Raw genomic sequence first — 13566 nt, forward strand, 5'->3', positions numbered from 1 at the left:
ACAAATGGATCGGCATGTAGAGGGTAACCTCCTCCCCCCCATCTCTCTCTCTCGCGCTCCCTCTCTCTCCCTCTCTCTCACCTGTAGGTGAGTGCGGACGAAGGACTTCCGTCCTGTGTAGTCAAAGTTACTCTTCATGAGGAAGTAGAGGAGGCGGGCGGCGTCGCTGCGGATGGAGCTCAGTTTGGAGTTGCAGCACTTCAGGATCTCGTAGCAGAACGAAGCACACATGTCAGCACGACCCTCGAAGAAGGTGCAGGGGAACTGGAAACAGACGCACAGTGATGATTAGATAGTCGGCACGTTTAAGACAGGGAGAGAAAAACACTTGACTAACTGTGAACTGTTAAGAACCGATGACCTCGTCACCTTGTAGATGAAGGTGCGCAGCGAGGTGAAGACCTGCTTCAGGGCCGTCTCTGATTGGTTGATTTGTAGGAAGCAGAGGTGCACCTCAAACACCTTCTTCATGAGCGGGTTGTGGCCATGGTCCGAACAGAGCTGGGTCTGACCACATACAAGGACAGACAGTTAGCAACTTCAAAAAGCCAGGGATTGACACTAACAGACAACATCAAGTAAGAAGTAGAAAAAGGGTGAAATATCAAATAACATCAGCATCAACATAGATGTGCATGTATGTAGACAAGCAGGAGGGGGTTCTTGTCAGTGATTGGTAAGGCAAAGCTGAAGAGGGAGTTTCAAGTTTCTTAGATAACATAATCACATAACAAGCAAGGAAGGTGATGTGTTTTACATGTTGAGGATCATTTATTATAAGCCACAGAACCAGCAGTTAGGAGTGTACCTTGAATCCCATGATGAAGATGCTGAGAGTGTCCAGCACGGTGAGGCAGACCTCCGTGGCGATGTTAGCCTCCAGAACCGATTGGTTCAGCACGTCAGCATCAGAGTGGCTATAGGCTGCAGAGGACACACACCACACTGCTGGAGCTCTCTCACATCAGCCCTACAATACACTCCTGTACTGCTCTGGTTGCATCTCAAATGGCACCATCATCTCTATTTAGTGCACTACTTTTTTACCAGGGCACATAGGGCTTTGGTCAAAAGTAGTCCACCATATAGGGAATAGGGTGCCATTTGAGATGACGAGATGCCCTCTTGTGAGTAATCATTACAATACAGTCTGAAAGAATAGCTATTATTAGTATCAAGGCAAAAAAAAAACATTGCTTAAGAGGAGGTAATAATGTTGAGTTGAAAACAAATGCATTCAACTTCAGAGGTTTGAATACAATGAAATGAGTTACGAAGGGAACAGAAATTAACAGGTCAGGGGGAACAGAGGGTTTAAAAGGGCTCATTCTCAGCTAAAATGGCATGCTCTTAATTCAACCAGATGAACAGAGCTAATAGTCTGTAAGCTGCCTGTCGTTGACCTGATACATTCTTACCATGGTCTACAGATATTCCAAGAACACTTGAAATCTTTCTTACACTGAAAACACAAAGAAATTCACTTCATTAAAGGGAATCAACTTACTATAGAGCTGAATCTCTTTTGCTTTTGGTGAAGTCAATACAACGGTTACAACAGTGAACTTGGTCCTGATTAAAACCATCCCTTCAGTCGCCACTGGATATGTGTTGACCCCCAAGGGGTCATATACTCTCTAGGATAAAACCCTTCACTTTTGTTCACTCAAAACCACCACATCCATAGAGAAATGGCTCAGGAACGGCTGACTTTGGACTTGGGTGTGGCACACATAATGATGATGATGAGGATGAGGTGACTGACTACAGAGGGAGGGGCCTATAGTTAAGAGGCGGGTGATTGGGGACACTTACTGTGGTTAAATGTGTATGAGTTATCCAGGCTGTTGAGTTGCTGTAAGCGGGCATGCATCATTCCCGCCCTGTTACGGGACACAGGCAGAGTCTGAGACTTCCGCTCATGTGCTGCTATGAGTCCCACCCCTTCCTGGCTCCTGATGAGGAAACAGGAAACTGTTAGACAACTGGCCCACTACCAGCAGGACCAGGGTTAGTCAAGCAGGTTAGAATGGATATCACACATACCAGGGCCAGGGTTAGTCAAGCAGGTTAAAATAGATATTACACATACCTAACTATTCTATTGATCACAAAATAGAAGGAAATATTGTATAGCCTGGTAGCCAGATCAGTTCCTGTTTAAGGTTGTCTAAATCATAAACTGGCTCCCAGGCTAGAAATAGGGCCAAAGAGAAAATAAAATCCATAGGAATGTCTGCTTTAGGTATGTTAGGAGCATTTTGAGGCTAATTTGACACACGACTATTCTTTCTACACTGAGTGTACAAAACATTAGGAACACCTTCTTAATATTGAGTTGAACCCCCTTTTGCCCTCAGAACAGCCTCAATTCGCCGGGTCATGGATTCTACAAGGTGTCGAAAGCGTTCCACAGGGATGCTGGTCCATGATAAATCCAATGCTTTCCACAGTTGTGTCAAGTTGGCTGGATGTCCTTTGGGTGGTGGACCTTTCTTGATACACACAGGGAAACAGTTGAGTGTTCAAAACCCAGCAGCGTTGCTGTTCTTGACACACTCAAACTGGTGCGCCTGGTACCTAATACCATACCCCATTCAAAGGCACTTAAATATTTTGTCTTGTCTATTCACCCTCTGAATGGTACACATACACAATCCATATCTACAATTGTCAGAAGCCTTAAAAATCCTCATTTAACCCGTCTCCTCCCCTTCATCTACACTGATTGAAGTGGATTTAACAAGTGACATCAATAAGGGATCATATCTTTCACCTGAATTCACCTGGTCAGTCGATGTCATGGAAAGAGCAGGTGTTCATAATGTTTTGTGCACTCAGTGTATTTGTGATCATCTATACAATCTTGATTCAGTGTTGATAAGTCAGGTTGTGAGGCGATCCAGAGAAGCAGACATTGCTAGAGCAGCACTATAGCAGTTAGTAACAGCAGAAGCCAACGCATGCATGTGACTATGAAAGAGACACAGTAGACGGTGAAGCTCATGGCAGGTTATAGTTGTGTGGTGCAATTACATGGCCAATCAAAGTGGTGTGGCGTTATAAGATGGCCAATCAGAAAAGAGAGAAGAAAACATGCTTTTAGTATAGGAGAGTTAATTCCATTTGTAGTCTTACCCAAGCAGGAGGGGGCAGGAGCCATGTTTGTTTTATTTACTATATTAAACTTGCCAGCATTAAAGTGAACAGATAAACAGACAGTGGTGGTGGTCAGAGAGATAGGAGAGCCATCAGGACAGAGCTCTCACAGAGAAAGTGTGTGCCAGAGTCCAGTCCAAAGGTAACTATGAGCGTACTGGGTGATGTGTGGTTATAGTGCGCGTTCTGTAGCGTTCGAGGGCCTTTACTTTACACACAACGCTAATACAACTCAACAAACCAAGCCACACATGAGCACTGTTTTAGACCTATCGCTAGCGACATCAGGCAATGGTTGTGTCATTCAAACGATCTCAGATGCTACTAGAAAACATTCATAGCATCGTCAGTAGATATGGAACAGCTTGTGGTGTACTATCACCTTAAAATGGCTTGGACAATATTCACGTTGACATTAAAACAACAACATTTTCAACACGATACTATCAACAAAAGGTGTAACACATTAAGTCATTTAGTCTCATCTACAGGTTTTACCATAAAAGGTTCAATTGAACCATTTGGACAACAGCATTACCTTGCGATGCATCTCTTTCCTATATATCTGAATTGATGGAGACACACTCTGGAGACAAAAAAAAGCATTAGACTCATTGTTACTCATTAGGGCTAATAAAAAGATGCTTAAACATACTCAAATCTATACAGTAAAATGGTATAAAGTAGCATGGGGACAATAACAAGGTTAAGCTGACAGTCCGATGCTTACTCTACTAGAGTGAAGAAGTCCATGAGCTCAGTAGACGAGGCCTTATTCCAGTAGGTAAACAGAGCATCTGAACGAAGGAGAGGTGAAGGGTTATATGTGTGTCCTACATGGTACCCTATATCCTATAGTACCCTATGGGCCCTTGTTAAAAAAAACTAGTGCACGAAATAGGGAATAGGGTGTCATTTAGGACGTAGTCCTGAGGCTGTAGGAATACACAGTTCACTAAGGATACCCAGCCCCCCCCCCAAAATCAAAATCAAATGAAGTGCTTGAGTAGAGAGCGGTAAAAGTCTTACCCTCAGACATGCTCTTGAGAACGTGGAGGAAGCACATGAGCAGGCTCTTGATCTCAGCCTGGTCCAGCTTGTCACAACGCAGCAGGCTGCCGCTCAGAGCTGACGCTGGCTGGCTCTGAGGGACAGTCACGCTGGTCAGAGATCAGCTAAAATACACTACAACACACGCTACTGACACCCTGTTGCACTGCTCTATTCACACAGTAATGCTATTGGGAGATTTGTGCTCGTTGTTCTATTTGCCATGTTGTTGTTCTTAATGTATGGTAATCTGTACATGTTTTATAAGGCAAAAATGGTAGGAAAAATAAGATACTGAAGAATATTGAATGCTGATTTCTGTATCTTCAACATTAGTATTACATCATCAGTTCAATGATAGACTCAAGTACCTTTCAGTACATCTGTTTCTGATTTCTGATGATGTAATACTAAAGTATCTTTCAGGACATCTATCTCCTATACATTTACATGCATATGATGCACTCATTAGCAGGTAAGCCTACTGTAATGGCTGGCAGCAAGCACAGGGTACTCTTGGTGCCGTATGACTACACTAATGGAGTCAGTCACTCAGGCCCCTTTGGGGTCTAGATGCGGGGGAGACTGCCAGATCAGTTGTACGTGCAGGGCTTAATCACTAGAAATCTCCAAGCCGGGACAGAGAGCAGGAAGCAAGAATCAACAAAGCACTCTCCAAGCCGGGACAGAGAGCAGGAAGCAGGAATCAACAAAGCACTCTCCAAGCCGGGACAGAGAGCGGGAAGCAGGAGTCAACAAAGCACTCTCCAAGCCGGGACAGAAAGCAACAAGCAGGAATCAACAAAACACTCTCCAAGCTGGGACAGAGAGCAGGAAGCAGGAATCAACAAAGCACTCTCCAAGCCGGGACAGAGTGCAGGAAGCAGGAATCAACAAAACACTCTCCAAGCCGGGACAGAGAGCAGGAAGCAGGAATCAACAAAGCACTCTCCAAGCTGGGACAGAGAGCAGGAAGCAGGAGTCAACAAAGCACTCTCCAAGCCGGGACAGAGAGCAGGAAGCAGGATTCAACAAAGCACTCTCCAAGCTGGGACAGAGAGCAGGAAGCAGGAACCGACAAAGCAGTGGAGTAGCAGATCTACCATAGCGTGGGAAAATACAGCGTCTTGCTTTACCAGCGGTGAGTTAGTGTAGATCAGAGCTAACAGACTGAAGCCATATCTTGTTGACAGAGATAGTTAGCGGCTAAACGTAGCTGCCATATACACAGATTATACCAAACATTAGGAACACCTCCCTAATATTGAGTTATACCTCCACCCTTTTGCCCTCAGAACAGCCTTAATTCGTTGGCGCATGGACTTTACAATGTGTCGAAATATTTCCACAGGGACACTGGCCCATGTTGACTTCAATGCTTCCCACAGTTGTGTCAAGTTGGTTGGATGTCCTTTGGGTGGTGGACCATTCTTGATACACACAGGAAACTTTTGAGCATGAAAAACCCAGCAGCGTTGCAATTCTTGACATAAAGTCATGCGCCTGGCAACCTACTACCATACCCCATTCAAATGCACTTAAATATTTTTTCTTGCCCATTCATCCCCTGAATGGCACACATACACAATCCATGTCTACAATTGTCTTGAGGCTTAAAAATCCACCTTTAACCTGCCTCCTCCCCTTCACTGATTGAAGAGGATTTAATAAGTGACATCAATAAGAGATCATAGCTTTCCCCTGGATTCACCTGGTCAGTCTATGCCATGAAATTGCATGTGTCCTTTAATGTTTTGTACACTCAGTCTGAAAACTTGACTAAACACAGTAGGCGATCATTTTCATGAATTCTTTATCAAAGAGAGACTATATATCGTAGATGGATGTCATTCATGGCTTAAAAATGAAGCAAATATTGCATTGTCTTTCTTTCCCTTTCTGACTGACTGTCTCCTCAGACTATCATTCATAAAGAAAACTGTGAAAAGAACAGACAGAAACACAACACAAAGAAAGAGGACCTCCTCATCAGTACATACTGTAGAGGGCTTGTGACGGTCATGAAATTTTGGATGACGGTTATTGGTCAGCCAAAATGACCGTGGTCACCGTTATAACCAAACAAATGTTCTCCTTTTCCACAGCTCCTGACGGCATATGTCGATGTGTGCTTCCGCAGGGAGGAGGAGGGCGTTGCCTAGGCAACCGAATACTCGTTCGCTACAACACCTGTCTTGTTTCAGCAAGGAGCAACATTGAGAATCCATAAACGGTAACTGTTCTAGATGTTCTGAGAACAATCCTCTAAAACTCTTACAGCTAAAAGAGTCACACGGCACACATGAGGGAGATCAGAAATGAAGAGTCTCCAGCCGGGTTACATGCTTCAGTGTCACACCTACAGAAAACCAGAAAGCAGTAGCTGTGCTTCATGGCACCAGAGATTAAACTGTGTATCATCCTCCTGGCAAAGAAAGGACCTCGGCAAAGACTAAAACACACACTCACACACAGGACACTCTTGGGAGGAAGGGGAGAAGGTAAGGGTGAGGGATGTTTATTCTAATTCTGTACTTGGAGTGGTGGGGGTCATGATCCAAGTCGCTCTGGATAAGAGCGTCTGCTAAATGACTTAAATGTAAATGTAAATGTAAATAATTCTCTGAAACACTGGGGACAGTGAGCAGGATAAAGTCCATGGTGGCACGTTTGGAGCGAATGGAGTCCTCGGGTTCGGAAAATAAGCGTAGCATATTGGCAGTGTCTCCGCCTGAAATTCTCCCTCTGCCAGCAGCAGTAGTGGGTAGGTGGATGGAGGAGTCAATAGTACAATGACAAGTTAACAGGCACTAACCTCATAACTGTCATTGGTAGAACAGGTTGACCTCTTATGTGTCTGTCTGAGAAAATACTGAAAACGATGCATGGAACATCCTCAACTAAATCTATGGCATAAATCTGACCAACTAAATAGCTGCTGAAATCCCACCCAGATTTACTTCTAGCCTAACTAGACTAACAGACTAACACTAACACTAACAGACTAACACTAACAGACTAACACTAACAGACTAACACTAACAGACTAACACTAACAGACTAACAGACTAACACTAACAGACTAACACTAACAGACTAACAGACTAACACTAACAGACTAACACTAACAGACTAACAGACTAACACTAACAGACTAACACTAACAGACTAACAGACTAACGCTAACAGACTAACACTAACACTAACAGACTAACAGACTAACACTAACAGACTAACACTAACAGACTAACACTAACAGACTAACAGACTAACAGACCAACACTAACAGACTAACACTAACAGACTAACAGACTAACACTAAAAGACTAACACTAACAGACTAACAGACTAACACTAACACTAACAGACTAACACTAACAGACAAACAAACTAACACTAACAGACTAACAGACTAACACTAACAGACTAACAGACTAACACTAACAGACTAACAGACTAACACTAACAGACTAACAGACTAACACTAACAGACTAACACTAACAGACTAACACTAACACTAACAGACTAACAGACTAACACTAACACTAACAGACTAACAGACTAACAGACTAACAGACTAACACTAACTCTAACGGACTAACACTAACAGACTAACAGACTAACACTAACAGACTAACAGACTAACACTAACACTAACAGACTAACACTAACAGACTAACAAACTAACACTAACAGACTAACAGACTAACACTAACAGACTAACACTAACAGACTAACAGACTAACACTAACAGACTAACACTAACAGACTAACACTAACAGACTAACACTAACACTAACAGACTAACAGACTAACACTAACAGACTAACACTAACACTAACAGACTAACACTAACAGACTAACAGACTAACACTAACAGACTAACAGACTAACACAAACACTAACAAACTAACACTAACACTAACAGACTAACATTAACAGACTAACAGACTAACACTAACAGACTAACAGACTAACACTAACAGACTAACACTAACAGACTAACACTAACACTAACAGACTAACACTAACAGACTAACACTAACAAACTAACAGACTAACACTAACAGACTAACAGACTAACACTAACACTAACAGACTAACAGACTAACACGAACACTAACAGACTAACAGACTAACACTAACAGACTAACACTAACAGACTAACAGACTAACACTAACAGACTAACACTAACAGACTAACAGACTAACACTAACAGACTAACACTAACAGACTAACAGACTAACACTAACAGACTAACAGACTAACACTAACAGACTAACACTAACACTAACAGACTAACACTAACAGACTAACACTAACAGACTAACACTAACAGACTAACAGACTAACACTAACAGACTAACACTAACAGACTAACACTAACACTAACAGATTAACACTAACAGACTAACACTAACAGACTAACACTAACAGACTAACACTAACACTAACAGACTAACAGACTAACACTAACAGACTAACACTAACAGACTAACACTAACAGACTAACAGACTAACACTAACAGACTAACACTAACAGACTAACACTAACAGACTAACACTAACAGACTAACACTAACACTAACAGACTAACACTAACAGACTAACACTAACAGACTAACACTAACACTAACAGACTAACAGACTAACACTAACAGACTAACACTAACAGACTAACACTAACACTAACAGACTAACACTAACAGACTAACACTAACAGACTAACAAACTAACACTAACAGACTAACAGACTAACACTAACAGACTAACAGACTAACACTAACAGACTAACACTAACAGACTAACAGACTAACACTAACAGACTAACACTAACACTAACAGACTAACAAACTAACACTAACAGACTAACACTAACACTAACAGACTAACACTAACAGACTAACACTAACAGACTAACACTAACAGACTAACAGACTAACACTGACAGACTAACAGACTAACAGACTAACACTAACAGTCTAACAGACTAACACTAACAGACTAACACTACCAGACTAACAGACTAACACTAACAGACTAACACTAACAGACTAACAGACTAACACTAACAGACTAACACTAACAGACTAACAGACTAACACTAACAGACTAACACTAACAGACTAACAGACTAACAGACTAACACTAACAGACTAACACTAACAGACTAACGCTAACACTAACACTAACAGACCAACACTAACAGACTAACACTAACAGACTAACATACTAACACTAACAGACTAATAGACTAACACTAACAGACTAACACTAACAGACTAACACTAACAGACTAACACTAACAGACTAACACTAACAGACTAACAGACTAACAGACTAACACTAACACTAACAGACTAACACTAACAGACTAACACTAACAGACTAACACTAACAGACTAACACTAACAGACTAACAGACTAACACTAACAGACTAACACTAACAGACTAACACTAACAGACTAACAGACTAACACTAACAGACTAACACTAACAGACTAACACTAACAGAGTAACAGACTAACACTAACAGACTAACAAACTAACACTAACAGACTAACAGACTAACACTAACAGACTAACAGACTAACACTAACAGACTAACAGACTAACACTAACAGACTAACACTAACAGACTAACAGACTAACACTAACAGACTAACAGACTAACACTAACAGACTAACACTAACAGACTAACACTAACAGAGTAACAGACTAACACTAACAGACTAACAAACTAACACTAACAGACTAACAGACTAACACTAACAGACTAACAGACTAACACTAACAGACTAACAGACTAACACTAACAGACTAACACTAACAGACTAACAGACTAACACTAACAGACTAACAGACTAACACTAACAGACTAACAAACTAACACTAACAGACTAACAGACTAACACTAACACTAACACTAACAGACTAACAGACTAACACTAACAGACTAACACTAACAGACTAACACTAACAGACTAACAGACTAACAGACTAACAAACTAACACTAACAGAATAACAAACTAACACTAACAGACTAACAGACTAACACTAACAGACTAACAGACTAACACTAACACTAACAGACTAACAAACTAACACTAACAGACTAACAGACTAACACTAACAGACTAACACTAACAGACTAACACTAACAGTCTAACAGACTAACACTAACACTAACAGACTAACAGACTAGCAGACTAACACTAACACTAACAGACTAACACTAACAGACTAACACTAACAGACTAACACTAACAGACTAACAGACTAACAGACTAACGCTAACAGACTAACAGACTAACAGACTAACACTAACAGACTAACACTAACAGACTAACAGACTAACACTAACACTAACAGACTAACAAACTAACACTAACAGACTAACAGACTAACACTAACAGACTAACACTAACAGACTAACACTAACAGTCTAACACTAACAGACTAACAGACTAACACTAACACTAACAGACTAACACTAACAGACTAACAGACTAACACTAACAGACTAACACTAACAGACTAACACTAACAGACTAACATCACAGCAGTAGCCATGTGCTACAGTCCTCAGGCATTGGCTACACCCTCAGTAACTGATGTCAAGCTGATCTCAGCCTGCAGTGATTTTACCAATAATAAGTAAACATTATCATCTTTAAGTAATGGTACCTTGTCCAGAGAGTTGTTCTTATCGTTGCTCTTCTCATGAAGGCTGTTTCCAGAGTCAGTGCTGATTAGGGAGCCTCGGGAGTCAGCGTGGCGGACAGAGTTAACGTTGGGGGTAGAGGATGCATGAGGGGAGGCTGAAGAACATAGAAACGTCAGCACGGTTAAATATATGACCCTCATGTCCCTCAATCACCACTGGACAACATGAGTTAAATCTCACGTCGGTGCCAAAAGGAGACTGAATCTCACCGGTGCCAGAGATGACTCCAAACAAATCCTTGTGCAAACTGTTGTCGAAAAAAGTACTGGACCTCGGAGGCGTCATCATCACGGTGTTGCCCAAGAGTGGATCATCTCTTCCATTCTGAAAGGAAAATGAACCATTAGTCAAGTCTATGCAGTTAGGGATTTGAGTTGTGGTCATAGCCAGCCACTAGATAGAAGCCTTTCGTTGTTGATTTGAGTTGTTGTCATAGCCAGCCACTAGATAGAACCCTTACGTTGTTGATTTGAGTTGTTGTCGTAGCCAGCCGAACCCTTACGCTGTTGATTTGAGTTGTTGTCGAAGCCAGCCACTAGATAGAACCCTTACGCTGTTGATTTGAGTTGTGGTCGTAGCCAGCCACTAGATATAACTCTTACGCTGTTGATTTGAGTTGTTGTCGAAGCCAGCCACTAGATAGAACCCTTACGCTGTTGATTTGAGTTGTGGTCGTAGCCAGCCACTAGATAGAACCCTTACGTTGTTGATTTGAGTTGTTGTCGTAGCCAGCCACTAGATGGCAGCCTTACGCTGTTGATTTGAGTTGTTGTCATAGCCAGCCACTAGATAGAACCCTTACGCTGTTGATTTGAGTTGTTGTCGAAGCCAGCCACTAGATAGAACCCTTACGCTGTTGATTTGAGTTGTGGTCGTAGCCAGCCACTAGATAGAACCCTTACGTTGTTGATTTGAGTTGTGGTCATAGCCAGCCACTAGATAGAACCCTTACGTTGTTGATTTGAGTTGTGGTCATAGCCAGCCACTAGATAGAAGCTTTACGCTGTTGATTTGAGTTGTGGTCATAGCCAGCCACTAGATAGAACCCTTACGCTGTTGATTTGAGTTGTTGTCGTAGCCAGCCACTAGATAGAAGCTTTACGCTGTTGATTTGAGTTGTTGTCATAGCCAGCCACTAGATAGAACCCTTACGCTGTTGATTTGAGTTGTTGTCGAAGCCAGCCACTAGATAGAAGCCTTACGTTGTTGATTTGAGTTGTTGTCGTAGCCAGCCACTAGATAGAACCCTTACGCTGTTGATTTGAGTTGTGGTCGTAGCCAGCCACTAGATAGAAGCCTTACGCTGTTGATTTGAGTTGTTGTCGTAGCCAGCCGAACCCTTACGCTGTTGATTTGAGTTGTGGTCGTAGCCAGCCACTAGATAGAACCCTGACGTTGTTGATTTGAGTTGTTGTCGAAGCCAGCCACTAGATAGAAGCCTTACGTTGTTGGAGTAGTTGATGGTGAATGGGGAAACTTCCTTCACGTTGAGCCTGTGGACGTTCTCCTGGAGCAGACCAAACAGGGGCAGGTAAAGGGTGGCCAACCTAGCCTGCTGGCTCTGAAATAGAGATAATCTGATTAAATCAACTTCCTTTTCCCTTACGAGGAATTTCTAAATGACTAGAGAGGAAAGAGACAGGGATGACTGGGCTGCTTACCTTGGAGGTGTAGCGCTCGTCAAAAGTGTGCTTGACCATCAGGTTCTTGAGCACGTGGATGGATATCTGACGGATCTCCCGGAACTCCTGCAAGGCCCCGCCAACCTCCCGCAGGAGCAGCCCAACCAGGAAGTGGTTCTTACAGAAGTCGTCTGTCAGCGAGTAGTCCAACTGGAGGTCTGGGAGGAGGACAAACAGGAGACAGACTTTAGGAGAACGTCCCAAACGTGAACTATATGCTATGATGAAAACAACAACACAACGGCAGCACTGAGTTGATGTTTGAACTGCAGCACTGAGTTGATGTTTGAACTGCAGCACTGAGTTGATGTTTGAACTGCAGCACTGAGTTGATGTTTGAACAGCAGCACTGAGTTGATGTTTGAACTGCAGCACTGAGTTGATGTTTGAACTGCAGCACTGAGTTGATGTTTGAACTGCAGCACTGAGTTGATGTTTGAACTGCAGCACTGAGTTGATGTTTGAACTACAGCACTGAGTTGATGTTTGAACTACACTATCAGGACAGTATAGGTCTATCAGGACAGTATAGGTAGGGGTCTATCAGGACAGTATAGGTCTATCAGGACAGTATAGGTAGTGGTCTATCAGGACAGTATAGGTCCATCAGGACAGTATAGGTCTATCAGGACAGTATAGGTCTATCAGGACAGTATAGGTCTATCAGGACAGTATAGGTAGGGGTCTATCAGGACAGTATAGGTCTATCAGGACAGTATAGGTCTATCAGGACAGTATAGGTATATCAGGACAGCATAGGTAGGGGTCTATCAGGACAGTATAGGTCAATCAGGACAGTATAGGTAGTGGTCTATCAGGACAGTATAGGTCTATCAGGACAGTATAGGTAGGGGTCTATCAGGACAGTATAGGTCTATCAGGACAGTAAAGGTAGGGGTCTATCAGGACAGTATAGGTCTATCAGGACAGTATTGGTAGTGGT

At 42.4% G+C, this 13566-nt stretch overlaps 1 protein-coding gene across 11 annotated transcripts in view; it reads right to left on the minus strand.

The window, feature by feature from the left end:
• Positions 1-13566, minus strand: part of LOC115155496 (dedicator of cytokinesis protein 9-like) — a 178773-nt gene that overhangs the window by 20386 nt on the left and 144821 nt on the right. For 7 of the 11 annotated variants that reach the window (XM_029702150.1, XM_029702156.1, XM_029702148.1 and 4 more), the window contains exons 31-41: positions 12603-12781; positions 12386-12502; positions 11151-11265; positions 10902-11035; positions 4189-4303; positions 3890-3956; positions 3698-3745; positions 1816-1955; positions 809-924; positions 370-507; positions 82-264 (exon numbers count right to left, since the gene is read on the minus strand). In XM_029702150.1, coding sequence (XP_029558010.1) covers positions 82-264; positions 370-507; positions 809-924; positions 1816-1955; positions 3698-3745; positions 3890-3956; positions 4189-4303; positions 10902-11035; positions 11151-11265; positions 12386-12502; positions 12603-12781 — 1352 coding nt within the window. Of the gene's footprint in view, positions 1-81; positions 265-369; positions 508-808; positions 925-1418; positions 1463-1815; positions 1956-3697; positions 3746-3889; positions 3957-4188; positions 4304-10901; positions 11036-11150; positions 11266-12385; positions 12503-12602; positions 12782-13566 lie in introns of those variants that run through there. The other 4 variants (XM_029702157.1, XM_029702152.1, XM_029702153.1 and 1 more) reach the window with 2 other exon arrangements.

Source organism: Salmo trutta, chromosome 20 (assembly GCF_901001165.1).
Source record: "Salmo trutta chromosome 20, fSalTru1.1, whole genome shotgun sequence".
Taxonomy (NCBI): domain Eukaryota; kingdom Metazoa; phylum Chordata; class Actinopteri; order Salmoniformes; family Salmonidae; genus Salmo; species Salmo trutta.